The following is a 25275-nucleotide window of genomic DNA, read 5'->3' on the forward strand; positions in this document are numbered from 1 at the left end:
ACAAGTATTATTTTTTTATACTTAACCTAATAGAATCCTCCTTATTAGATTTTTTTTTTATGGATTTTTTATTACAGGCTTTAAAATATTAAAGTAACATTTAATTTAAGTTCAGAAACTATTTTTTTCTTTTAATGAAATTAAAGTAACAATTAAATAATACCGTTGCCATAGTAACACTATGTATTAACCCACTAAGAATAGATTAAATAAGTATAGACTTCTCTCTCGATGTGTAGGTTATCTGTTCAGATATTAATGCAGTTTTAAAATTATAATGTACATAGAATTGTCCGATGCATTGCTTAAATACCCACATAGCTAATGTATGAAAATTCGTGTCATTTTGTGTTTGTTTTGTTGAATTCGTTTAAAAGTTTTTTTTTATAATTTAAAAGTTGTAACCATAAATCAGAATAGGTATAGATGGTCAAGCAAACCGTGTCAGTAGAAAAAGCCGCGAAATTCAAATTTTCTATGAGACGCTATCCTCTCGCGCCTACATTTTTCAAATTTGCCGCCTTTTTCTACTGACAAGGTCTGCTTGACCAAGTATATATCGAATTACCTAATACCATTACACTCATATTTTATCTAAGAAATAATATTTATCTGTTGCGGTACTTGCGGTGTCTTGAGTTTCCGAAAAATACATTTTTTTAATTATATTCACTTGTTTAGCCCGCTCCACACTCGTGCGCGAATCGCGGCGCGAAGCCGCGAACGCGAGTCTGGAGTCGATTTCGCATATCAGCGAACTAGACTCCACACTCGCGTTCGCGGCTTCGCCCGCGATTCACGCGCATAGTCTGGAGGGCGCTTTTTAAAATACAACGTTGAAAATTCGCGCCATGAAATTAATAGTTTTTTTAATGGTTTATAAATACATATAACGCTTGGCAAAAAAAGAGTAGAAATTAAAAAGTGGCAACACTGTTGTGTCATCCCGTTTTCTTATATATATTGGTTTGAAAGGGACGACACTACAGTGTTGCCACTTTTTAATCTACTCTTTTTTGCCAAGCTTGTACAGCCAGACACCGCAGCTACCATAAAGTGTCTAAACTTTTAAAATTGTAAAAATGCTTCTATTGATAATTAATAAAAATAACTGTAAGTTAAAAAACACAGCAAATTTATAGTGCTACAGTTACATTTTGTTATGTGATTCTGTTCTAAGTATGGCTTGGTGAAATTATTAAAGGAAATCCGATTATTTGTGTGGTTTCAATGGTACTGTAGTTCCCCCTTATTATTTTATTCTAAAATTAGGTTGAATAGAGATATATGATAGATAGTTATATAGCTGGTCAAGCAAATCTTGTCAGTAAAACAAGGCGCGAAATTCAAATTTTCTATTGGACGATATCCCTTCGCGCCTACATTTTTCAAATTTGCCGCCTTTTTCTACTGACAAGATCTGCTTGACCAGCTATATATATTATATTCTAAAATAAGGAAGATATACTTGGTCAAGCAAATCCTGTCAGTAGAAAAAGGCGGCAAATTAAAAAAATGTAAGCGCGAAGAGTTATCGTCGCATAGAAAATTTGAATTTCGCGCCTTTTTCTACTGACAAGATTTGCTTGACCGTCAGAAAGAATGACGATTTTCAAGAACCGATGCGATATTTTCCCGAGTTGTATTTTATGAATTCAGAGGGCCTACCGCGAACCACGTTCGGCGTGTTGCCCTGTCCCTGTCACACTTCTGTACGAAATATGCAAGTGCGACAGAAAGCCTCTGTTTATGAGTTCAGTGTTTGTTTAGGAATAAAAGTCAAACAACCCTCGGGGGTTGTATGACTCTTGCGGTCACAAACTACTAAGAAGATTTATAAATTTTTATCTTTGATTGTATGGAGGAACATTTGAACATATTGTTGGATAGTTATTGCATCAAAAATGAAGAAATGCAAGTGTTTCAAAAAATATGAACTCTACAACCGTATAACGGAACGTAGGTGGTTCGTTCGGAAATCTCGTTTTGACCTGCACTTTCTGCAATCTCCATTTGCTTATATAGGTAACAGGATATCAAACTGGTAGAAAAAATATACAGGAATAGAATATTATTCCGTTTTAATTGGGTCACGTATGGTTTTAATAATCACCATACAGTACTATAGAATTAATTTGTATTTTCCATTTTGTTACTTACGTCGATTTCGTCAACAGTTTTCATGTTTCTGAACGGCATCTAGCTTTCAAATGAATTCAATGATTTGGCAAGTTGATAGTAGTGTAGAAATAAATTTTATAATACCTTTCCTTTGTTTCTTTGTTATTTAAAGTTTCTATTCTCCGTCACGTCGCGTCGCTCGTTTCTGTTAGAATCAACATTCATGCAGTAAAAAGGTGAATAATTGAACGCGAAGCACCAACGGTAAGCAACTAAGCATAATCGTTTTAAAGTTAGCGCGTCTGTTCGTTTTTGACTATTTTCATTATGTTTGTTTTGATAATTGTCATGTTTTAGTGTTATGTAAGTAATCATGTTAATATTAAGAACATTTAGTGCGTATATTAGTGCATTTAAACACCCGGTAGTGTCAGGTGAATGAACTTTTTATCATTATTTATTGACGACTATTTTTAGAATATGTAACGGTTCTGTGCTCCGAGTGTTATTTGCTTTCGCTTATTCAAATTAAACATTACTGTTCTAAGAGGTCATTGAAATAGGATTTTTATGTGTTAAATGGGTAAGCAACAGTAGTTTTAATTCAGTCAAAATTCTGTTGACTTGGCATAATGTTTAGGTTATTTTTTTGGCGTTTGGCATCTGCTTCGTTCAGCAACCATCTCGTCGAGTTTTTAATAAAATGACATTTCCGAATTTAAATCTTTGAGATTTGAGCCGAGTTATACTATACTTGCCAAATGTTACTATTGCATGTAAGGTCAATGACCCTTAACCCTTTGTATGCCTTTGTCAAAAATTTGCCACTGAATTAACAACCTTGAAACTGTGAATTACAGTCCAAATTGTGTGGTACAGTCAGCAGCAGAAGTTGCTAAGCGGGCCAGGTGTTCAAAATGATCTTGATACGACTTTATTATTAAGAGAATAAGAGTGTGTCAAGGTAATTTTGAACACCTTGGAACAGCTTGGCAACTTCTGCTGCTGACTGTACATGTACGGGACAAGGCATCATCATTATTAGCATCATCGGCATTATTATTGTAAATTATACTAAGTCATTTTCAGAGTGTTAACTTAATTTGTTTTGCTATGCAAAAGAAACAGGTTATAAATTCAGATTAACATGACTGAGCTTGTTATCTCTGATAGCAACAAGCCATTTACTAAGTTGCTTGTAGTTCATAATACCTCATTGTTCTGTAACAATGTCATATTAAAAGAACCAAACATCATAAATAAATGTATTTATTAACATACAATTAAATAAATATAGAACATTAAATAAGCTTAAAAATAATAATACAAACTAATATAACTCACGGTTTAGGGGTCCAAGCACATGCTCTGGTCCAGGTCGCGTTGACAGACTGCCTTTTCACAAGTACCCCACTTTGTACACAAATGTCAAAACCTACCCTCATTGTCTATACATAACATACCTCCCCCATTAAGAGAGTTCACTATTTTATAAAGTTCACTAACACTATTACCTAACCTTACCCTATGCTACTGTTACACTACTTTAACACTTCTACTATTCCTCCTCCGTCTCTACATCTCTACATTCAGACAGCTCTGACTCACTGCCGCTATTGCTATCTGCTAGGGCTATTCTCTTATAATCGGGTGAGTCTGGGGGTGTGGTCTGTCTAGCACGCTTGTGGCTGCTGGATACGATATTTTGTGGGTCTCCGTGTATCGTGATGTCCTGGGGTCCGGACGCACCTATGATATCCGCCCAACGATGAGGCGACGGTATCGCAATACGGGTGTCCTCGTCATCGTCATCAGTAGCATCATCGGTTGCCTCAGGGACCTTCCGTTGTCCTTCTCCCGCGCAACCGAGCATTTGATTGATGTGTCTTACCAACAGCTTATCGTTCCATTTCACTAAGTATCTGCAGACTCCTAGTCGCTTTTCCACCATCCCTTTCAACCAGCGTGGTCCCCCGCAGTAGTTCTTTACGTACACTGACTGTCCAATAGTAAACTCCCTGTTCTTTGTCTCGCTATTCTTCTCTATTACTTTTTCCTTATCAGCACATCTGAAAGACAGGGGGTTCAATCTATCGAACTTAGTTCTAAAACGCCTGTTGTTCAGGAGCTCAGCCGGAGTTTTATCATTGACGCTATTTGGTGTAGTACGTAAACCATACAGTATCGCTGGTAATCTCTCTTCCCATGGTCCCGACGTCATTTTCCTTAATTTAGCCTTCACTGTCTGCACTGTTCTTTCTGCTTGACCGTTGGTCGCAGGGTGGTAAGGAGCGGACAGAACCTGTCTGATCCCTTGGGAGTCTAAGAATTTCCGGAACTCCTCCGAAACAAAACTTCTTCCATTATCACTCACAAGTACATCGGGAAGACCTTGTTCTGCAAAAACATTCCGCAATATCCTTATTAACGTAGAGCTACTCATATCTGGTACGATCTTGACCTCTGGCCATTTAGAATAAGCGTCAATTACTATTAAAAATGTCTTTCCTTGAAATGGCCCAGCGTAATCGATATGAAGTCTAGACCATGCTTTATCTGGCTTTATCCAATGATGGGTAACTTTAGATGGCATATTTCGATTTTCTGCACACACGTTACAGCTCTTCACCATGTCTTCAATCTGTTTATCCATCGCAGGCCACCAAAAATAGCTTCTCGCCATAGCCTTTGTGATCACGATACCGTCGTGATTCATATGTAGCTCCTCCAGCACTTTTCCTCGCATCTTCTCTGGTATAACCACTCTATTTCCCCATAAAATGCAATCCTTATACATGGAAAGCTCGTCTCGCTTTTGCCAGTAAACCTTATACTCGTCATCGGTCTTCCCGGGCCATCCGTTACGTATCCAATATAATATTTTACAGAGACACTTATCCTTTTTTGTCAAGTTAGCCACTTCTATGGCAGAGAACTCCAATTCAATGGGTGTCTCCTCTATTAGTAGAATTCCTAAATAATCCTCTTCCGGAGTTTGTGTACTTGCTGGACCCGGCCATCGACTGAGTGCATCTGCATTTCCAATTTTTTTCCCCTCAACATATTGTATTTCATAGTCATAAGAGTTAAGAAGAAGTGCCCACCTTAACATCCTAGGTGATATAATGTTGGGTATAGGTCTCTTTGAATCGAATATTCCCAACAAAGGCTTATGATCTGTCTTGATAATCACTCTTCGACCACTTATAAACTGATGAAATTTCTTCAAGCCAAATATTATAGCAGCTGCTTCCTTGTCTATTTGTGCATAATTACGTTCATGTGCGTTCATCGTTCTCGAGGCAAACATTACGGGTCTGATACTTCCATCAGCCATCTCGTGTTCTAAGACTGCTCCCAGTCCGTACTGTGAAGCGTCACAAGATAAAATAAGTTTCTTTTTCACGTCATAATGCACCAGAGTATCTTTACTGGAAAGCATTTTCCTTAGCTTTTCGAATGAATTTTGATGTGATTTTCCCCATTTCCATTTTGCGTCTTTACACAAATGTCAAAACCTACCCTCATTGTCTATACATAACACAAACTATCTATAAATAAACATAAAATGAAGGCCGTATAAATAAAACATGTCCTCCAAGTCACTGCCGATAGCAGTGTGACCAGAAGGCTGTCCGTATTGCCACATTGTATGGCAATGCTAATGTGTTGAGCAAAATACTGGCCAGCCCTCTGGTCCCTTCCCTTGTGGCGTTTATAAGGCGTGCCGCTAAGGCCTTGTATATCTGGCGCGCACTTGGCCCCCACGGTCCCAACATTTCGACCCCAAACTCATAAATAAATTCAATTAAATTTCCACTAAAAATAAAGTTTCACTTCAAACAAATAACAAATAAATGACACTTTTAATTGCCTGACTGATGAAGAACATAGGTGTGGCTTCATAGTATTATTTAATGATTTTAAATTATGGGAGTTAAGTGTAGCCAAGGTTTTTTTTTTTCAAAAAGTTCTATTAATCTTGTTACTATAGTATAGCAAGGGACCTTTTATGGTAATCTGACTGTATTTTTGTTTTTGTGTGCTACATATTTGCGCATCAGTTTTAAATTCCATTTTATTGTTTTTATGGAATTATTGAAAATTGAATACTTAAAAATTTACAGCACAGCTAAGAAATAATAATATTAAAAGTTTAAAAACCATTTTACAGAACTGCATTAAAAACAAGTTGCATTTTCTCACGCGTCATCATGTTGCACCTGTATTTACTTGCCTCTTTACAATGTTACGGATCAACATCAGATATATCGAAGCGACCGAGGCTCTCACAATTATCTGAACACGCCTCTATTGTCATGGAGTTAGAGTGCGAGTTCACATATTGCGAACACCTCGGCCGCTCCGATATATATCTGATGGCAAATGTACATTATAATTATAGTATTTGTACAATAACGTATATTCCAACGATGATAAGTTATCAACAGCTGTGTTAACAGCTGTGCTGATAACCGATAACAATTGTAATTATAAAATAGTACGATAGATAGTGCAGTCTATGCTTGTCTTTGGAGCGTTTTACATCGTTTTCCTTTACATTTAATATAGTTCGTTTTTTTAGCATTAGAAAGAACTTCGCAGAAGTAAGCTTGTGGTTCCAAATCCAGCACTTTTAGCGGTAACATTTGAAGTAAATTATATGTATTGACCATGCTACATTAGATAATTCAATAATTATTAAAAATTAAAGAGCCTGATAAAAACTGCACGCTTGCTTCTGTGGAGTTCTTTCTAATGCTAAAAAAAACGAACTATAGTCTTTTCTAACAGCAAAGTGGGCTTATTAAAGCTTATCAAAACCATTAATCTTTTCCACAGTTCGCATGATGTCGAACTCGGCGGTTAGCGTCAAGTTCCGCTGGGGTCTCTCGGCCTCGGACCCTGAGGAACAACCCGCCCTCATAGTGGGTCAAGTGGCCCACCTCAACGCTCTGACATGGCATGATGTGAGGTGCAAGCTTGAACCACGAGTTACTGAAGAGGTACCTTTAGCCCATAATATTTATAAGTTGTGTATCCAATTGTTACTTCTGTGTATCTTCCTATTTATAGGCAGAACCGAACTAGCCCTGTTTCTACTTTACCATATCATTATTTTATATTAAATGGAACTTATAGGTCTTATTGTATATCTACAAGCTTAAACATATATATACAGCTACAATAGCATTAATGAATAATTCTTTGCCATGTATTTAGACTTAAAACTAGATTAGTTTTAGAATAAGTCCGGGAGAGTGTAGTATATGTGAAATGGAACATTCTCTTCTCCAGTGTCATGCCTTGTGTGTGGTTAAGCTCCAATAAAATAAATCTACAAAATTAAGTAGTTTTAATCCAAGATATAATAAACATGTTACATTTATCCCAGGCCTGGAAACGCGGCCTCACCTGCGTGTCCGCATCCCCCGGCGAGTGCGTGGAGCTGTGGCCCCGCGGCGCCAGCCTCGCGTCGTTGCCAGCTCGCCGCTCGCGACACGCCGCGCCGTCCCGCTCGCACGCGCTTGCTAAACTAGTGCGCTCCTGGCATAGGACGCAGAGAGAGCATGAATACGTCGTGGTATGTATAAGTTCTGGGGCCCAGCAGTGGGACACTATAGGCTTGTTAATGTATTATAGGGTATTATACTGTATTTAAAATAAATTATTTTACACCATGCATGAAATAAAGCACCATATAATTATTAGAAAACCACAGATAATTATGAGTTATTTTTAAACACAAGTTTTATTTAATAAATCGTATAGAAATATAAAATGTAAGTGAGTTGACCGTGCCGTCCCGATGTAATGTTTCATATAAATTCCATATTAGCAAATCGTTACCACAATTCTAAAAAAGTAACTGATTTGACTAGTAAGAAAATATCAAAATACCCTATTCAACGACTGTTAACTTGTGTAGTTAACAGCGCCATCTATCTCACCTCTTACGTACTTTATCGAGCCTAGAATCCCTAGATGGCTGAATGGTCTTCATAAACGCACGTAGTGATTATATGCTCTTTGCATAAACGTACCTACTTAGTGACCTACAAAGTGCATAGGTGGCGCTGTATTTAGTTTTTATTTTAGGCTAGTTAATTTGTAATGTACTCATGCCACTTTTCCAATATACACCGTAAGAAGCACACGCTGTTTCGTCTCCAACTCCCTCAAGATCCTCCGACCTACGCCCACGTGCCAACACTGACATAACTTGTATTCCAGCTGATCTGCCGCAAACGCGACGTATACGCGAGCGCAATGGCGATCGCCCGCTGCTACCCGCAGTACAACGCGCGCTCCGGGCCCGCGCTGCTCGGCGCAGCCGCCGACACGCCGCAAGCTAGGACCGTCTACGTGGAGATACAGCTCGCGAGCGACGACCAGAGAGGTGGGCATTATAGGTGTACTACAATGAAACCAGACAGATAGACACACAACACACAAAGTCACAAACACACACACACACACACACACACAACACACACAGGTACAGAGAGGTGAGGACTATATATGTCAATGTCATCATCTTCCTCGTGTTGTCCCGGCATTTGTGCCACGGCTCATGCGAGCCTGGGGTCTGCTTGACAACTAATCCCTAGAATTGACGTACATAGGTACAATGTTTTACGAAAGCGACTGCCATCTGACCTTTTAACCCAGAGGGTAAATTAGACCTTATTGGGATTAGTCCGGTTTCCTCACGATGTTTTCCTTCACCGAAAAGCGACTGGTAAATAATAGTACATTACTACAGAGGCCGGGACGAAAGGGGTTGCCGGCCGAAGACATATAGACGGCCGAGCGAAGCGAGGTCGGATAGGTCTGAGCGCGGGCAACCCCATTTCCCGCCGAGGTATGTATAGTGCTTTTCTCAAACATGCAATGAAATAAATAAAATAAAAAATCCACGAAACCACGAAAGTTTAATTTATAGAAAAAACTAAAAGTAAATTACACCCAAAATATAACCAACACGTACCTATATCATTATCACGCGTATGTTTTACAAGAGTCGTGTATTTTTACTACCCGTATATTTTCATGTATCTTTGATTTTTTCGCCTTGTATCCGTCTGACTGTCGTTTTCGTCACATAAGTTTACATAGTCTTTCATGTTGATATCATGTTTCACATACATCGTTGCTTTATGCATGGAGTAAATAAGTATAATTTCCACAGTGTTGACGAATTTGTTAGTTACATTCATTTAAAATATGCCACAAAACTGTTTCTAATAAACTGTAAGCCATTTTTCTTAGTTTCTCAAATAATAAAATTGCCATAAGCAACCATATACATACTTCGTCTTTGACTTGGCGGCAGAGGCAGCAAGTTATTTAAAATCAATTCTACTTACGCTGCCAATTCCAACACCTACGATTACAATTAATATTGATTTCATTATTTCGTCGGAACTCATATTAAAGTCAAAAAATCAACAACGCACCATAAATCCAATAAAACAGAATGAATATTTTTCAACTTTACCTCCATAACAATTTAAAAAATATAACTATGCGTGTTTGAGTAGACCTTTTTACCGCTAACGTTTAGATGAAATATTTTAAATGTTTTTATTTGTGTAGTTAAATTTATAATTTAAAATTATAAAATTATATAATGTATTATTTATTAAGTTCATGTTGATTTTATACAAATAAAATTGCATATTATAGCAAACATTGTTTTTTGTTTTTTTTTTATAGGCGTAGTGGCAGAGTGTCATTACGAACCATAAAGCAAATACTGCCTCTAGTTTTTTTTAATGAATGAATGCCACGATGCTGTGTCACAAATATCTGTGAAATGAAAATTAAAAAAAGAGGACTTTGCCGGCCTAGGCCTGCAAGATGTGTATGAAATTCCATTAACGACCTTTTGTCCTAGCCGCACCTGAAACGTCATACTTCGCAGCCTATTATACGGAACATAACATCAATATTTCATTGCATGTTTGAGAAAATGATATTTCGTACATAATAAGTTCAGACAAACTCATTGGTACGAGCCGGGTTTGAACCCGCGACCTCCGGATTGCAAGTCGCCCGGTCTTACCGCTAAGCCACCATCGCTGTAGGTATTGAAGCAGTTTATTATACACGGTGTAACATGAGTAAACCGAATAATTTTAGCAGCCTGGTCATATTTAGAGACAAAAATTTCCTGTAAACTTTTTTTAAAAAACGCCTGGTTTCAGAGATAATATTAATTTAAAATTAAACAAGTTTTTGTTGTTACATAATGTAAAAGGCTTTTTTGATGGTAATGTTGCTGCTGGGGGACGTAGTCTAAATATCTTTATTGATAGATGTCAAAAAGTGACAAGTAACACTTTGCAAAAAGGTTTTACGAAAAAAAAATGTAAAAATCAATTTTAAGTAACAAGTTTACCGATAAAATTTATTTTTTATGTATAAATACATTCATAAAATTTAAAAAACAAAACAAAAAAATTTTTTTTTTTCCGGCGAAATTGACCTAAACTCATATTACATTTTTTCGTTCTTTCCTCGGAAATGCGTGGTTTAAATTATTCGGTTTCCTCATGTTACACCGTGTATACCCTTTGTTGACTTATTCAACATAGACATTAACTCCAAACAGCTGGTGGTACCTGGCATTTATTTAGGTCCCCATATCAGTGCAGCGACACTCCTCCTTTCGGGCATTCTCAGCTCCGTTCGGCTCAGCATTGCTCCAAGCAATTATTAGGGTTGGCACAACTTGACGTCCTTTTGCGTGCACGACCACAGCTAAGAAAATGACTTGAATTTTTACAACCCTAAATAGCCGAAGGGGGTAGTGCCATACATTAGAAAGGGGTAATATGATTCGTCCCTGAATCGCTGTCAAACTTCGGTTTTGTAGGAAGTTTGCTTTCTCTACGGTAGTACTATTATTTATTTTATTCTGTGCTCTTATCATCATTTTTTCTTTAGAAGGCGAACTCGAAGACGAAGGCGTAGGGCCGCTAGATCCCTCCCTGCTAGACAACACCCTGTCCACCGAAGAGCTGGCTGCCATCCAGGCGGCTGCGGACTCTACCCGCCTCGCTGCCAAGATCGCTGACACACCTTGCAACATTATGAATGTGGATAAATTCATAGAGGTTAGTGTCTACTGTCTAGATCCCTCCCTGCTAAACAACACAGTGAGCTGGCTGCCATCCAGGCGGCTGCCGACTCTACCCGCCTCGCTGCCAAGATCGCTGACACACCTTGTAATATCATGAACGTGGATAAATTCATAGAGGTTAGTGTCTAGATCCCTCTCTGCTAGACAACACAGTGAGCTGACAGCCATCCAGGCGGCTGCGGACTCTACCCGCCTCGCTGCCAAGATCGCTGACACACCTTGCAACATTATGAATGTGGATAAATTCATAGAGGTTAGTGTCTACTGTCTAGATCCCTCCCTGCTAGACAACACAGTGAGCTGGCTGCCATCCAGGCGGCTGCCGACTCTACCCGCCTCGCTGCCAAGATCGCTGACACACCTTGTAACATTATGAATGTGGATAAATTCATAGACGTTAGTGTCTAGATCCCTCCCTGCTAGACAACACAGTGAGCTGGCTGCCATCCAGGCGGCTGCGGACTCTACCCGCCTCGCTGCCAAGATCGCTGACACACCTTGTAATATCATGAACGTGGATAAATTCATAGAGGTTAGTGTCTAGATCCCTCCCTGCTAGACAACACACTGTCCACCGAAGAGCTGGCTGCCATCCAGGCGGCTGCGGACTCTACCCGCCTCGCTGCCAAGATCGCTGACACACCTTGTAATATCATGAACGTGGATAAATTCATAGAGGTTAGTGTCTAGATCCCTCCCTGCTAGACAACACACTGTCCACCGAAGAGCTGGCTGCCATCCAGGCGGCTGCGGACTCTACCCGCCTCGCTGCCAAGATCGCTGACACACCTTGTAATATTATGAATGTCGACAAGTTTATTGAGGTTAGTAATAGTGGTAGTCTCTACCAGTATCATAGGAGCATTCCATGAAATTGTCTACCGTTTGTCCCGTACAAACGCGAATTTTATGATGATTTGCAGATATAAGAGTTTCCTTTTCTATGACAAATGGTCAAAAATATGCACAGAGAAATAATCGACTGCTTTAAATGCCGAAAAAAAAGTCGCAACACAGGAAATAAAATGCGTTTGTACGGGACAGCCCGTGGAATGCTCCCATAGAGTAATATAAGTAAAGAAAGACTCCAGACATCAGTTTTCTCACCAAAACGCGCGTTATTTCGTAGTCCACATCTGACGTCAAGTAGCGGACCTATCAGTACCGCTACTTGACGCCAGATGGCACAAGTGTCGCTACTGACGAAAACTACTGCTAAAACAATAACAACTAATAATAGAAGCAGAAGGAGTTGAAAATAGAGTTTCGAGTAATCCGGTTATACACCGTGTTTTTATTGAATTCCGTTAATTTCGGGGTATGGTTAAGTACGTTTAAGAGAACTAAATGGCATAGTTAATTTAAAAAAAAAAAATATTTTTTTTTGTTTTCTTTTTTGGATTTTTTTTTTGTTTAAAAAGTAATTAAATGTTCCATATAGCGTTGTTGAAACACGGACATTACATTTAACTCAACCAAACAATTGAAATCTGTGACATATCAATGTCATTTCGTACATCAATCGACCGAGATTGTACTTAAGTTTAGTAGCAAATGTATGAACTCATTCTAAACATTAATCAATATGTAAACCGGCCCTAAGGCAAGTGTACACGCTTGTAGAGGCCTTATAGGAAAAAAATAAATTATTGATTATCTCCGAAATGGACTTATTAGAACATCGGTGTCTTTGAGGAAGTTACTTGATTTAAGCTCAGGAATGCACCCTTGACATTAAGGGAAATAAAAAAAACACGGTGTATATATTAGCTGAAAATTGTTGAGCATTAGAGTTCTTGTTTGTCGCGACATCTATTGTCCTGATATATTCCGCTACTTACGCTAGATGTCAAACTACGAAATAACGCGCGTTTTGGTAAGAAATCTGATGTATGGAGTGGGGTTACCACTCTTTCTTTACTTATATTATTTATGGTCAGGATAGAATATTAGCTTCAAGCATGAATTTATTGTAAGATGGTAATCGAATTTACTTTCCGTGCGATTTAGGTTAGGCAACGTCAGATAACGAGAGGCGTGCCTGCCTATGCACGGTGTAACATGAGGAAACCGAATAATTTTAACCACGCATTTCTGAGGTCATAAGAAGGAAAAAATGTAATATGAGTTTAGCTCATTTCGCTAAAAAAAATTTTTTTTGTTTTGTTTTGTCCATTTTTTTTAATGTATTGGTACATAAAAAATAAATGTTATTGGTAAACTTGTCACTTAAAATTGATTTTAACATTTTTTTTCGTAAAACCTACTTTTTGCAAAGTGTTACTTGTCACTTTATGACATCTATCAATAAGGATATTTAGACTACGTCCCATAGTAGCAACATCGCCATCAAAAAGGCGTTTTGCACTATGTAACACATGATTTTTTTTATTTAAATTGGTATTAACTCTGAAACTATAAACTCATTTCATATCAAATTTAAATTTCATTTTAATTTCAAATTTCATTTCATTTCAAACTAGGCGAATTTCAAAAAAGACATTTTTGTCTCTAAATATGATCAGGAATACGCTGTTGAAATTATTCGGTTTCGTCATGTTACACCGTGTATATACCCGTCAGGTTGCGCTGACACAAGCAATAAGGTAGAAGTACTAGTGCTCGACGCTGCACTAGTATTCGACATGGGCACTTTATGTCAAAGTGACATGGATTCAATACAGAAAATTTGAATACAGAAAAATCTTCGCCGTTCAAATTTAACCTATATTACTTTGACATAAAGTGTCCATGTCGAAGTACATGCCTTATGCGTTTATGTTACAGTAATAGTTGTGTTTGCTCAGAGCAAAAAAAGGTCAACCACGGCGTTGCATGAACAAGTGATTTCCTTTAGCAGGATTGGTCCGTAGGATCCATGGATGGATTTAAGAAGTGGAGCCACCCAGATTTTAGATGCAGGTGAGGGGGGGGGGGGGGGGGTTAAGCGTCTGCGACGTTTGAGGTTAATATTTTTTTAAGTTTAGGTTCTAAGTCAATCAAAATCATTTGTAAATCAAAGATGTAAGGTCGCCTCCATAAACTCGCGAACTAAATTGACATGAGTTTGACAAATAAAATGATACCAGGAATAGCAAAGAAAAAATAGTCACGGGTATATGTCGATAAAATGATATCGATAAGTAAAATATTACACTTACTACCCATGTCATAATTATAAAGGGGTCACAAACGATTTCGATTAATATGAATGTGACGAGAAAAGTGGTTAATTCGATTGTAAGATTGTGTCGTTACCGATCAAATCAGGAGGTGCGGATGAGAAACTGACAAATTTCAGTGTCATGTTAGTGTGCAACAACTTGCCGTTGTTTATTTCAAGAGCTCGGTTGTCGCCATAAATCTAAAATTAGTGATTTAATTTTATACATGTGGCCGGTAGATGAGATTGATCCATAATTATTTATACTTGGTCAAGCAGATCTTGTCAGTAGAAAAAGGCGGCAAATTTGAAAAATGAAGGCGCGAAGGGATATCGTCTCAAAGTAAATTTGAATTTCACGCCTTTTTCTACTGACAAGATTTGCTTGACCATCTATAAATCTTGACCTAATTGTCAACTTAAACGTCCAGTTTAGGGACTGGTCTTTACAATCGAAGCAATAGGGATATCGAGGCGATTTAATTTTTGCGTCCACAACACTCGAAATTAATCACATTATACGAAATATTTCCCGGTCTGGGCCGGCCTTTTTTGTATTTTGAGCCAAAATCACTTTTTCTATGTTATACCTACAACTTAATTGTTACTCTAGCTGTAAGTTTTCCTAACAAATAAATATCATAAAATATTTATTTAATTACAATATGTTTATTCAATATCCTTGTCTTTGTCTCTATTAGGTACTATAAAATTGCACAATTTTGGAAATATCGACATTCTCTAATTCAAACTTTTTTGAAAATATCGATATGAACAACACTGGCCAAACTGTGGTATCACTTGTGCACATTGACCTGTCAATTTAGTTCGCGAGTTTCTGGAGGCAACTGTAGACATAGATTTCATGGAAATCGGTTCAGCGTTTATTGATTTCCCATACAATCATACAATTTTTTTGGAATTAAAAGTATGCTATGTTATTCCCTGGGACTCAAACTATCTCTGTACCAAATTTTAACTAAATTGGTTCAGCAGTTTAAGCTTAAATGATACAGATATCAAGATCAAGTTGAGAGCCCCCCTCCCCCCTAAAAATTTACATCAAAAATCTCGGTGGCTCCACTTCTTGAATCCATCCCTGGGTCCTAAGGACCAATCCTGCCAAAGGAAATCTATTGTTCATGCAACGCCGTATATTAGCTCCAGCGCCATCCACTATAAACCAGAGTGTCGCTGTTAAACACTGAAAGTGGCTAATAGCCATATTACAAACGAATGATCAAATAAAAGTTATAGCCTCTAGCGGCCCATACGTCAAACCTAGCCATGCAAAATGAAATTTTATTTTGTCAACACAAAGTTCAAATTCGATTGGAACAGGAGACCTTTTTATAGGTCTCTGGGCGGCTATAGGATAGAGGTAAATGTTTGGAACACAATTTGTATTTCATAACGTATGATAGCCTGGGAAGTAGTGTCATAAGGTGCAAATTTTGGTATTGGATGAATTCACTTAGCATAGATGTAATATACGTAAACCTAAGCTAATTGAGCCCTGTAGACATCCGCCACCCCCTGGCAGGTAGGCAGGGGGGGCAGACAAAATAATTTGTAATGGATTCAAGCTTTGAACTCCTTTTTAACCCCCTTAGAGGATGAATTTTTAAAAACGCTGAAATTACTTTTCTTGTATTCTAATAATATGCGCATATAAAAAGTTTCAAGCCCCACACTCGAAAAAAATGTTGATCTCCATACAAATTTTCAACCCCTATTTCACCACCTTAGGCGATAAAATTTCAAAAACACTGATATTAGTTTTCTTGTATTTTAATAATATATCTTTTAACAAAGTTTGAAATTCCTAGCTTAAAATAAAACATGCACTCCATATAAACTTTCGTCCCCTTTTTAAGCCCCTTTAGGGGTTGAATTTTTCAAAATGGCTTCTTATCTCTTGTACACATTATAAACATACCCCGGCCGGCGAGAGCAAAAATGCGTTGACAGCTTAATAGTGCGAGGACACACACTTTCGTCGATGTCGATAAAAACAACACGATGTACTGGACCACCGTTATGATATGCAGAAGTATTAATTATTGTTGTAAACAAAATTAAAACCAAGTGTTTGTATTTATTCAGTATTTTATGTAATTTCGTAATATACAATTAGCATTTTTTCTAAATTTTCTGATTTTAAACTCCTTCGCCTTGCCGATAAAATCCATTTCATCCAACTAAAGGACCGTTCTAAATCTACTGTAGTAATCGTAGCAAAACGAAATAGTGATTATGAATTTGTTCTGTATTAGGTAGTTCCACTTCTCTGCCAGATATCAATTTATTTAAATTGTTTAAAGTTAAAATGCCAACGTTCTTCTTCAACACATTCTGATACTTATTGTGAATAACTTTATAATAATAATAATTTTATGTTGATAGAAAATTGTTTTAGGGTTATTCTTAGAAACGCGTGGAGGTATCAAGTTGAAATAAATAACAAATACTAATGGCTCAGTTTAAAAAAAAATTGTGCTTAATTAAAAGTCGACTATTCTATCGACATCCATATGTCGATAGAATAGTCGATATTTAATTAAGCACTAGGAGCAGACGCATTTTTGCTCTCGCCGGCCGGGGTATGATTATAAATGTAACCTGGTGTGCAAATTTCAACTTTCTAGCAATTGTAGTTTCGACTGATAATATTAATCATTGAATAAAAAATTGCAAACCGATTTTGATTTGTTCGTCAATATTTTAGTTTTTTTCGATTAAACTGTACATTAAATGTCCCAAAAATGAATTCCTTATGCCCGATTTATCTGGAAATGATACCAAACTCGAGGTGGTAGGTAAATAGAAGCCGATATGCAGCGTGTAACTTAGGATGCCCCCCTGCTTACCCACCAGGGGGTGGCGTTTGGCTACCGGGCTGGATTAGCTTAGCTTTACGTATATTACATCTGTGCCAAGTGAATTCATCCGATACCAAAATTTGCACGTCCCATACATTGGGTGACACTGCTTACCTCACTATGATGCGATGTTGACTACAGAAAGGTCAAACGCGATTCAAGATTAATTCAAGAGAGCAACATGTTTATTAAGTGAAAATATTGAGACAACAAACTTCACTCAAGATTAAATTGCATAAACTATGGCTATCCAATGACTTGTGTTCTGGTTGCGTACTAAGGATTTTTATTTAATTATGTTTATGTATATATTTATATTAATATGTATTGTATATGTGTATTTACATTAGAATTTAGGCTAAAGTTTTTAATTATTTACTTAAATAATAATTGAACCATAATTTACTTTTCTGTACATGTGTTCGTTTGTCTGTCATTTTCATTTGTCTACTCTCAATTGCCCAAAGGTTGACTGAAAGAGATCCCTTATAGGGATAAGTTCGCCTTTGTACATTGTATACTTTCTTTTAATTGTATCTTAACCTGTCTTATGTACAATGAAGTGTTTACATACATACAAACTATTTGGACTAATCTCCCCGACACCTGTTAGATGCGGGTTACCATTTTTTTTCAACCCATTGATTTAGGTAATTAAATATACATATTTAGTTGATCTAAGAAACATTATTCTATACAAACAATAATCTCAAATAATTATTCAATAGATAACTGCAACCCAAGCCCGTACCCGTCGTCGCCCAATTAAAAAAATAAAAATAACACTTATCTAGAAAATATCTTTCACCTTCTGATCTCTGCAGTTTGCTCCGCGTCTTAATCTCAATATAAACCGCCGGCACTTGATCTGCATTCAGTTTAATAATTTCTTTCGAACCGCTCAAGCATGATCCTGCTGTTTGCCGTGTTGTTGGCTTTAGCCGCGGCCGCACCCAACAACATCGTATCCCAAGAACCCGACAACATCGCATCCCAAGAACACAACAACATCGTATCCCAAGAACACAGCAACATCGCATCCCACGAACACATCAACATCGCATGCCAAAAACGCAACAACGTGATTCCAACAACAGTACACGCCAATCCGGTTACATTTGTCGGCAAACTCGAAGGGAATCTAGAGAGATGCAGTGGAGAAAATCATGAATGCGAGGTTTTCTATCAAGCCGGTAGTATAATTTACTCTTTGCTTATTAGTGGAGAGTATATTTACGCAGGCTTAGAATCAGGCGTGATTTTAAGATGTCATTTAAATACCAAAGATTCGTGCGAGACTTTCTATTCGGGGAATGTGGAAGTGCGGTCCTTAGTCAATGCGAGGGGTCATCTCTACGCCGGTCTTAAAAATGCGATCATTCTACGCTGTGAACTACACCAACCGAGTTGCAAGTTTCTACATAAAATGGAGTACTCGGTTGACTCGTTAATTCAAATCGAAGACTATATTTATGCCGGATTGAGCTCTGGAAGAGTGATGCGATGTTCCTTAACAGCCAAAAACTGCAGAGAGGTATACGAAGCGGACGCGGGCATTTCAGGTCTCGCAACCATCGGAGATAGTACGTACGTTTTAACACATACAGGAATACTGGTAAAATGCTCGAATATAGAAGGCCCTGGAACTAAATGTCTAACCGTTGCTACTAGCATTAAAAATGATAGTTTATGGGACATGAAATCATTCAACGAATCAGTGTATGTATACGGAGATGATATAGGAATTTGCAAATGGGTAAACGAGGATATATGTGAGAGCTATGTCAGTTGCGACACGTCATCTGCGTGGAGTTTTGCCATCGCATACGGCACGTATAATATGCAAGAGCAGTTTCAAAACGAGCATGAGTGCAAGCAAAGTGCGTGTCATCGTGTTTTATATTACAATGAAAAAGAAAGAGCCACATTTGAGGTTTACGTTGGAGGCGGAAAGCTACGTCATTCACTAAACCATTCTTTGGTGCACACGAATGATGAACACCAAGGTCCGCCCGCCATTTTTGTGATGGGACCTGATGGTAAAATATATCTGTCGTATCATCAGGGAGGAGTACACACGTCTAGTTTCCTCGCCGGTGGGCCGGTGGCAGGGGCTGGCGAGATATACGTCGAGTTTGGGGTTATTAAGAAGATAGTTGCCTGCTCTCAACATTACAGGCCGGATCTGGATTTGAACAAACAAGTCATACAATCGTTACGTACGCAGGGATATAAGGATTCCATCGTTTCAGAGAAGTGTCAGTAAACCATGAAGCCGGGGCAAAAATATCTGCAAGAAATTTTGAAATATTCCATTTGTACATTGTTGTATATATTTTGTGCAACAAAGTTTAAATAAATAAATATTAAATATGTATACGTTCATTTATTTGAAATAAAATTTTCGTGAGACTTATTTTAAACTATTTAGACGACAACGGTTTCACTCGCTTGAATTTTTAGTGAGCTATTGGCGACATGTTTCTGTCATTTATTTGTTTAATCAATGTTTATTTTCATGTTTTATTAGCAAAAAGAATTGAGTAGGTGTAGAGGCTTATTGACATTGTAAATTTTGTAGTCAAAGTAAATTTACTGCCATCTTTCGACGCAGGATTAAAACTTTTAGAACGCCATATGACTATTCCCTTTTTCTCTCACTGATATGTGTTGAAATTGTTAAATATCAAACGGTGTCGCAATAAATACACAAGTCACTAAAGATACCAAAGGTCATGAGTACTTTTTCTCAAGATACTTTTAAATTTATTTCTTGTTATTGTTATTTATTATAACACTATTAAATAAATATAAAACATTAAATTAGCTTGAAAATAATAATACAAACTAACTATAAACTAAATAAACTTAAAATTGTTTTCAGCGTTCATGTTTATGTGTAGGAAAGTATATATTATGTATTTATTTATGTGAGTTTCTTTATTCCACCTTAACTTCTGAATGCCTTAACCGATTTAGACGTACGTGTATGATACATCATTAAAATTCTTACGTCATGCCGTGTGACATAGGCTATGTGACGTCATTATAAAAACAATATGGCGGACTTAATACGCCACTTTTATTATTTGTTAATAATATGCTTTCCTATTGGCATGTGTATAGATTTTACTTGAACCTGTGCTATTTTAAAACTATTTTTCTCAAAAATGGACGGCAAAGTCGACTATGCCGTCTAAAAAATAGGTCGCGAAGCGCGGAGTTTATGGTCAGTCAAAATTTAAAAAGTTAAAAACATTGCAGTCTCGATTTTGGGACTGCAATGTTGCATACAAATTATATTATTTGTCGAGTTCCAAACTTTTTAAAAGTTCAAATGGCCATATCAAATGAAGGCACAGGCCCATTAAACAGCCAAACAGATGATTAGTACCGCGACTATTTAGTTGTCTCAAATAGGTTGGCGTATTTTCGGCAGAAAAATACACTTCTATTTTTTTATTAAAAAAATAAAAAGGCGGCAAGGGCTTTCCTCTGTGAAAATATATACGTAAGAACGTTGCTTTTGTAAAATGTTTCTATGATATTTATGTTTCTTGCACCATTTTTGAGAAAAGCACTATATATGACTCGGCTGGAAGGCTACTTGCTGGCTTCGGATTCAATTAAACGGACTCCCAAGGTCGTCCGTTTAAAACGAATCCTCAGCCTGCAAGTAGCTACTTCCGAGCCTCGACAATAATGTACTAATAAACTTGTCAATCTAATCTACACTTGTTTCATTGTTATTAACTTTTATGTAGTTCACCCAGACCCAGAGTGACTCTCCTGACTTCGGGCAAACTCGGCTCCGTTCGGCTCAGCATTGCTCCGAGCAATTATTAGGGTTGGCACAACTTGACGTCCCTTTGCTTGCATGACCACAGATTAGATAATCCCTGAATTTTGACAACCCTAAATAGCCGAAAGGGATAGTGCCATACATTAGAAATGGACAGCATGATTCGTCCCTAAATCGCTGCCAAACTTCGGTTTTGTGACAGTTTCTTTTCTGTAAGGTAGTACTACTTACTTATTCTGTACAGTTACCTGCTATGTGATACGCAATGATTTCAAATTTAGTAGTAGTAGTAGTAAAATACTTTATTGTACTAAAAGAAACATAAAACATGAAAGAACACACATCATTAGTACAAAGGCGAACTTATCCCTTTCAGGGCTCTCTTCCAGTTAACCCTTGAGCAGTTGAGGGAGAATTGGAGAACGGTAGACATAAAAGCTGTACTAAACGGCATAAAGACAAAATATTTAATATCCTACAAGATAGGTAAACCTATATCCTACTATAATTATGTATACAAAGTGTGGGATATGAAATATAACAAATATGTAAACAACTAGGTATATACATTTAAAATACATGGTGTAACATGAGGAAACCGAATAATTTTAACCACGCATTTCTGGGGTCAAAAGAAGTAAAAAAATGTAATATGAGTTTAGGTCAATTTCGCAAAAAAAATTTTTTTTTGTTTTGGGTTCAATTTTTTGAATGTATTTGTACATAAAAAATAAATGTTTTTGGTAAACTTGTCACTTAAAATTGATTTTTCCTTTTTTTTTTCTTAGAACCTTTTTGCAAAGTGTTACTTGTCACTTTTTGACATAGATCTATCAATAAGGATATTTAGACTACGTCCTATAGCAGCAACATCACCATCAAAAAGGCCTTTTACACTATGTAACAATAAAAACTTGTTTTTTTTTTTAATTAATAATATCTCTGAAACTAGGCGAATTTTAAAAAAGTTTATAGGACATTTTTGTCTCTAAATATGATCAGGAATACGCTGTTAAAATTATTCGGTTTACTCATGTTACACCGTGTATATAATACATATAATACATTGTATATGATATAATACATATATACTAAAACTACCTAACCGCACACACCGTGCAATTTAATGTACGCATCCAAAATTACTGTCCACCTATGTTCATCTACATTTTTGCAAATAAATATCTTTATTTCAAAAACAAAACAATTGCTTCTGCGTCTCAGGAGGTTAAGGCAAGGTTACTACTCAACTAGAAGTGCTTTTACAGTACATATGGTCCTATTTTTCCGCACTAGTGCGTAAAATAGCACTTTTCGTGCGATGTCAAAAGTTTAAAGGGCCATATGTACTGTAAAACGTTGTTAGATACACGTGCGAATAGGTAATTCGCAACTCGTGTCAATTTAAAACACTCCCTTCGGTCGTGTTTTAATTTATCGCCACTCGTTTCGAATTTCCTCTTTTTCGCACTTGTATCGTAATAGTACATTTCGATGCTAGTGCGGAAGGTATGTCATTACTTCACGAGTACCGAGATATCTTGCCACGAGCCGCAGGCGAGTGGCAAGACTCGGGACGAGTGAAGAATGACATTTCCGCACGTGTATCGAACGACGTTTTTTAACAGTTACAGTTGCGAAAAAATAAGAAAAACATTGTTAATCGTACACTAAACAAAAGTGGTAACAGTGACAGCTCGGTTAGACGTCGTCTTTAAGTATATTATATCTATGGGCGTTTGGCAGCTATTCCGTTCCATTCAGTCAACTTATTAAGAACGGAATTTTCAATATTGAATATTAAAAAATAAACGTGTTATAATGATGAAGAGGTAAGTAATTAAATATGAAATATGTAATATTTTTCGTATTCTTACATTAACGGTAGGTTTTTATGCTGATTACGACGTTTAAAGGAAACTAATATTAACACTCATCAATAAGTAGTCGTGAATTGGAACAAGTATAAATTTTAAAAAATTGGAAAAGTAAAAAGCACTAGTTCGAGATAACCAACTTTCCGCACGCTAAACAGCTACGTAAAGTAGCACTTTTTGAGCAACTGTATTAAAAATAACTATTTTAGTGTTCCGTACAAAACTTTGTTCACGGAACACTTATGGGATCACTTCGGTCTTGTTTAATGAGAATTTTGATAGAATTTTGACGAGTAAGTGAATGAGTATTATCTTCCACTCAACCGTCCGGCCCGCGAGACTGTTTTCCTGTCAACCGTCCGGGTTTTTTTAGCGACGCACGCCCCGCGCAGCGCATTCACAACTTTCTACAAAAATTATAACTACACTGCCATCAAAACTTTTTTAGAGCTAACTATTTAGTTAGGCTACGTTGTCGCATCAAGAGAATTAGTAAATAATGCCGAAATATTCCGTTAGATGGCTCTGAAATCATTTCTTTCTTCCACCCCTTTGGATAGTAAGGTTCCCGCGGACGGTTAAGAGCATATTTTTTTCGGATACTATGCTATCGTCGGACGGTCAAGTGGTTATGACATGGGTGGCGTCTAAGGCCCTAGCAAGGTTGCCAACTGCTAGTGTCGATCTTTGATAAGAACATATCTCGAAATTAAACTTTCGTGAGACATATTTTAAACTGTTTAGACCAGCGGTCGGCAACCTTTTAGCAGCCAAGGGCCACATAATAGTTAACGGAGGTGACGCGGGCCGTACTTTGTTATGAGACATTGTCGTTTGTCACTAATACATACAAAATAGCCAAGGCGGCTCTCGGGCCGCAAGTGACAGGTTCACGAGCCGCATGCGGCCTGCGGGCTGCAGGTTGCCGACCGCTGGTTTAGACGACAACGGTTTCACCCACTTCAACTTTTAGACGCTATTGGCGATCATATCTGCAGAAAAAAAAACAATTTTGTCTTTTAATTTTCAGGAGGCCTGCCGCGTGGCTAAAGAGCTGGACCTCCCTGAGCCCACCATCATCCGCGGCGAGGAGCTGAAGGCGCGAGGCATGGGCGGGATCTACGGCGTGGGCCGCGCCGCCAACTGCCCGCCAGCACTAGTATCCCTGTCCTATAATGTGCCCGGGGTTGAGAAGAGTGTGGCCTGGGTGGGCAAAGGCATCGTTTACGATACTGGCGGCCTCAGCATCAAGGCTAGGGTGAGTTAAATCCCATCGAAACGGCTTAAATTTCGACATTTCTGAATTTTTCCTTGCTTTATAGGTAAAATACTATTTGTGGTCAAAATTTGGAGCTCGCATCTCAATTAGAAGTACCATAGAATTTTGATGATCGGTCAGTGGCTCAGTGAGTCAGTGTCAACTTAAGGAATAGGCATCTACGGCGTCGGCCGCGCCGCCAACTGCCCGCCTACCCTAGTGTCCCATTCCTATTTAGGTGCGGCTGTGTGCCCCCGCGAAAAATGGCAGAATGAATTGAATTTGATTATCTCTTGGGCCTTCCGACATGTCGGAAGCCGGTGTTGTAAGTTTCGAACCCTTTCCAGGGTTCGTAAAAATAATCCGTTAAAATAGTTTTATTTCATGAATAATTATTGCGGTAGACTTAGACTCTCATGGCGTGTTCTTCTATATTCTTTTGGAAGTGATCCTTTTCCTGACCTATTATCTTTCCCTGTGCCTGTTCCAACTTCTTTCTCTCCTAGATTTAAATCCCAGTCCCAGACAGCTAAGGCTGACTGGCCAATGTACAATTTATTATTGGATAACGAAATTGCTCGAATTTCTGATCATAGTAACGAGGACGCAGCTGCTGTATACAATAAATTTAAGAATGCGATCATCTTAGCTTAGTTCTTAGTTCGGTTGAAGGCAATATTAAATATAAAGCTACATTTGTCGACAGACCTCCATGGTGGGTATGAAGGGCGACTGCGCGGGCGCTGCGGCCGTGTTAGGAGCCTTCGCCGCCGCCGTGCAGGCCAGGCCGACTGTCAACCTGCACGCGGTACTGTGCCTGGCTGAGAACGCCGTCGGCCCTGACGCTACCAGGTGTGACTACACCTATAGGGGACACACACAGCAACAGGGGGGAAAGAGGGGCGGGGGGATTCATGCCAAGTGTGACAAAGTCAAGAAGCTGGCGCAAGATAGGGAAAGCTGGAAGATACTCCACCGACAAGAGAATAACTCTTAAGTTAATGATGATGTGACAATACGTATT

The 25275-nt window shown here is 38.0% G+C and overlaps 2 protein-coding genes across 2 annotated transcripts in view; one reads left to right on the plus strand and one right to left on the minus strand.

Moving 5' to 3' along the window:
- The first annotated feature begins 2257 nt into the window (after positions 1 to 2257).
- Positions 2258 to 25275, plus strand: part of LOC134673904 (probable aminopeptidase NPEPL1) — a 32198-nt gene continuing 9180 nt past the window's right edge. Inside the window, exons 1-7 of the mRNA XM_063531957.1 lie at positions 2258 to 2385; positions 6964 to 7127; positions 7517 to 7705; positions 8356 to 8521; positions 11074 to 11243; positions 24024 to 24251; positions 24958 to 25103. Coding sequence (XP_063388027.1) covers positions 6969 to 7127; positions 7517 to 7705; positions 8356 to 8521; positions 11074 to 11243; positions 24024 to 24251; positions 24958 to 25103 — 1058 coding nt within the window. The 5' untranslated portion in view covers positions 2258 to 2385; positions 6964 to 6968. The remainder of the gene's footprint in view (positions 2386 to 6963; positions 7128 to 7516; positions 7706 to 8355; positions 8522 to 11073; positions 11244 to 24023; positions 24252 to 24957; positions 25104 to 25275) is intronic.
- Positions 3680 to 5413, minus strand: LOC134674177 (uncharacterized protein K02A2.6-like). The gene has a single exon (XM_063532234.1). The coding sequence runs from the start codon at positions 5411 to 5413 to the stop codon at positions 3680 to 3682; it is 1734 nt and encodes a 577-aa protein (XP_063388304.1).

The sequence above is a fragment of the Cydia fagiglandana genome, chromosome 19 (genome assembly GCF_963556715.1).
Source record: "Cydia fagiglandana chromosome 19, ilCydFagi1.1, whole genome shotgun sequence".
In the NCBI taxonomy this organism is placed as follows: Eukaryota; Metazoa; Arthropoda; class Insecta; order Lepidoptera; family Tortricidae; genus Cydia; species Cydia fagiglandana.

Bases quoted from the DNA above. Each gene is read 5' to 3' on its own strand.
- LOC134674177 (XM_063532234.1), bottom strand. From the start codon at position 5,413: ATGAACGCACATGAACGTAATTATGCACAAATAGACAAGGAAGCAGCT.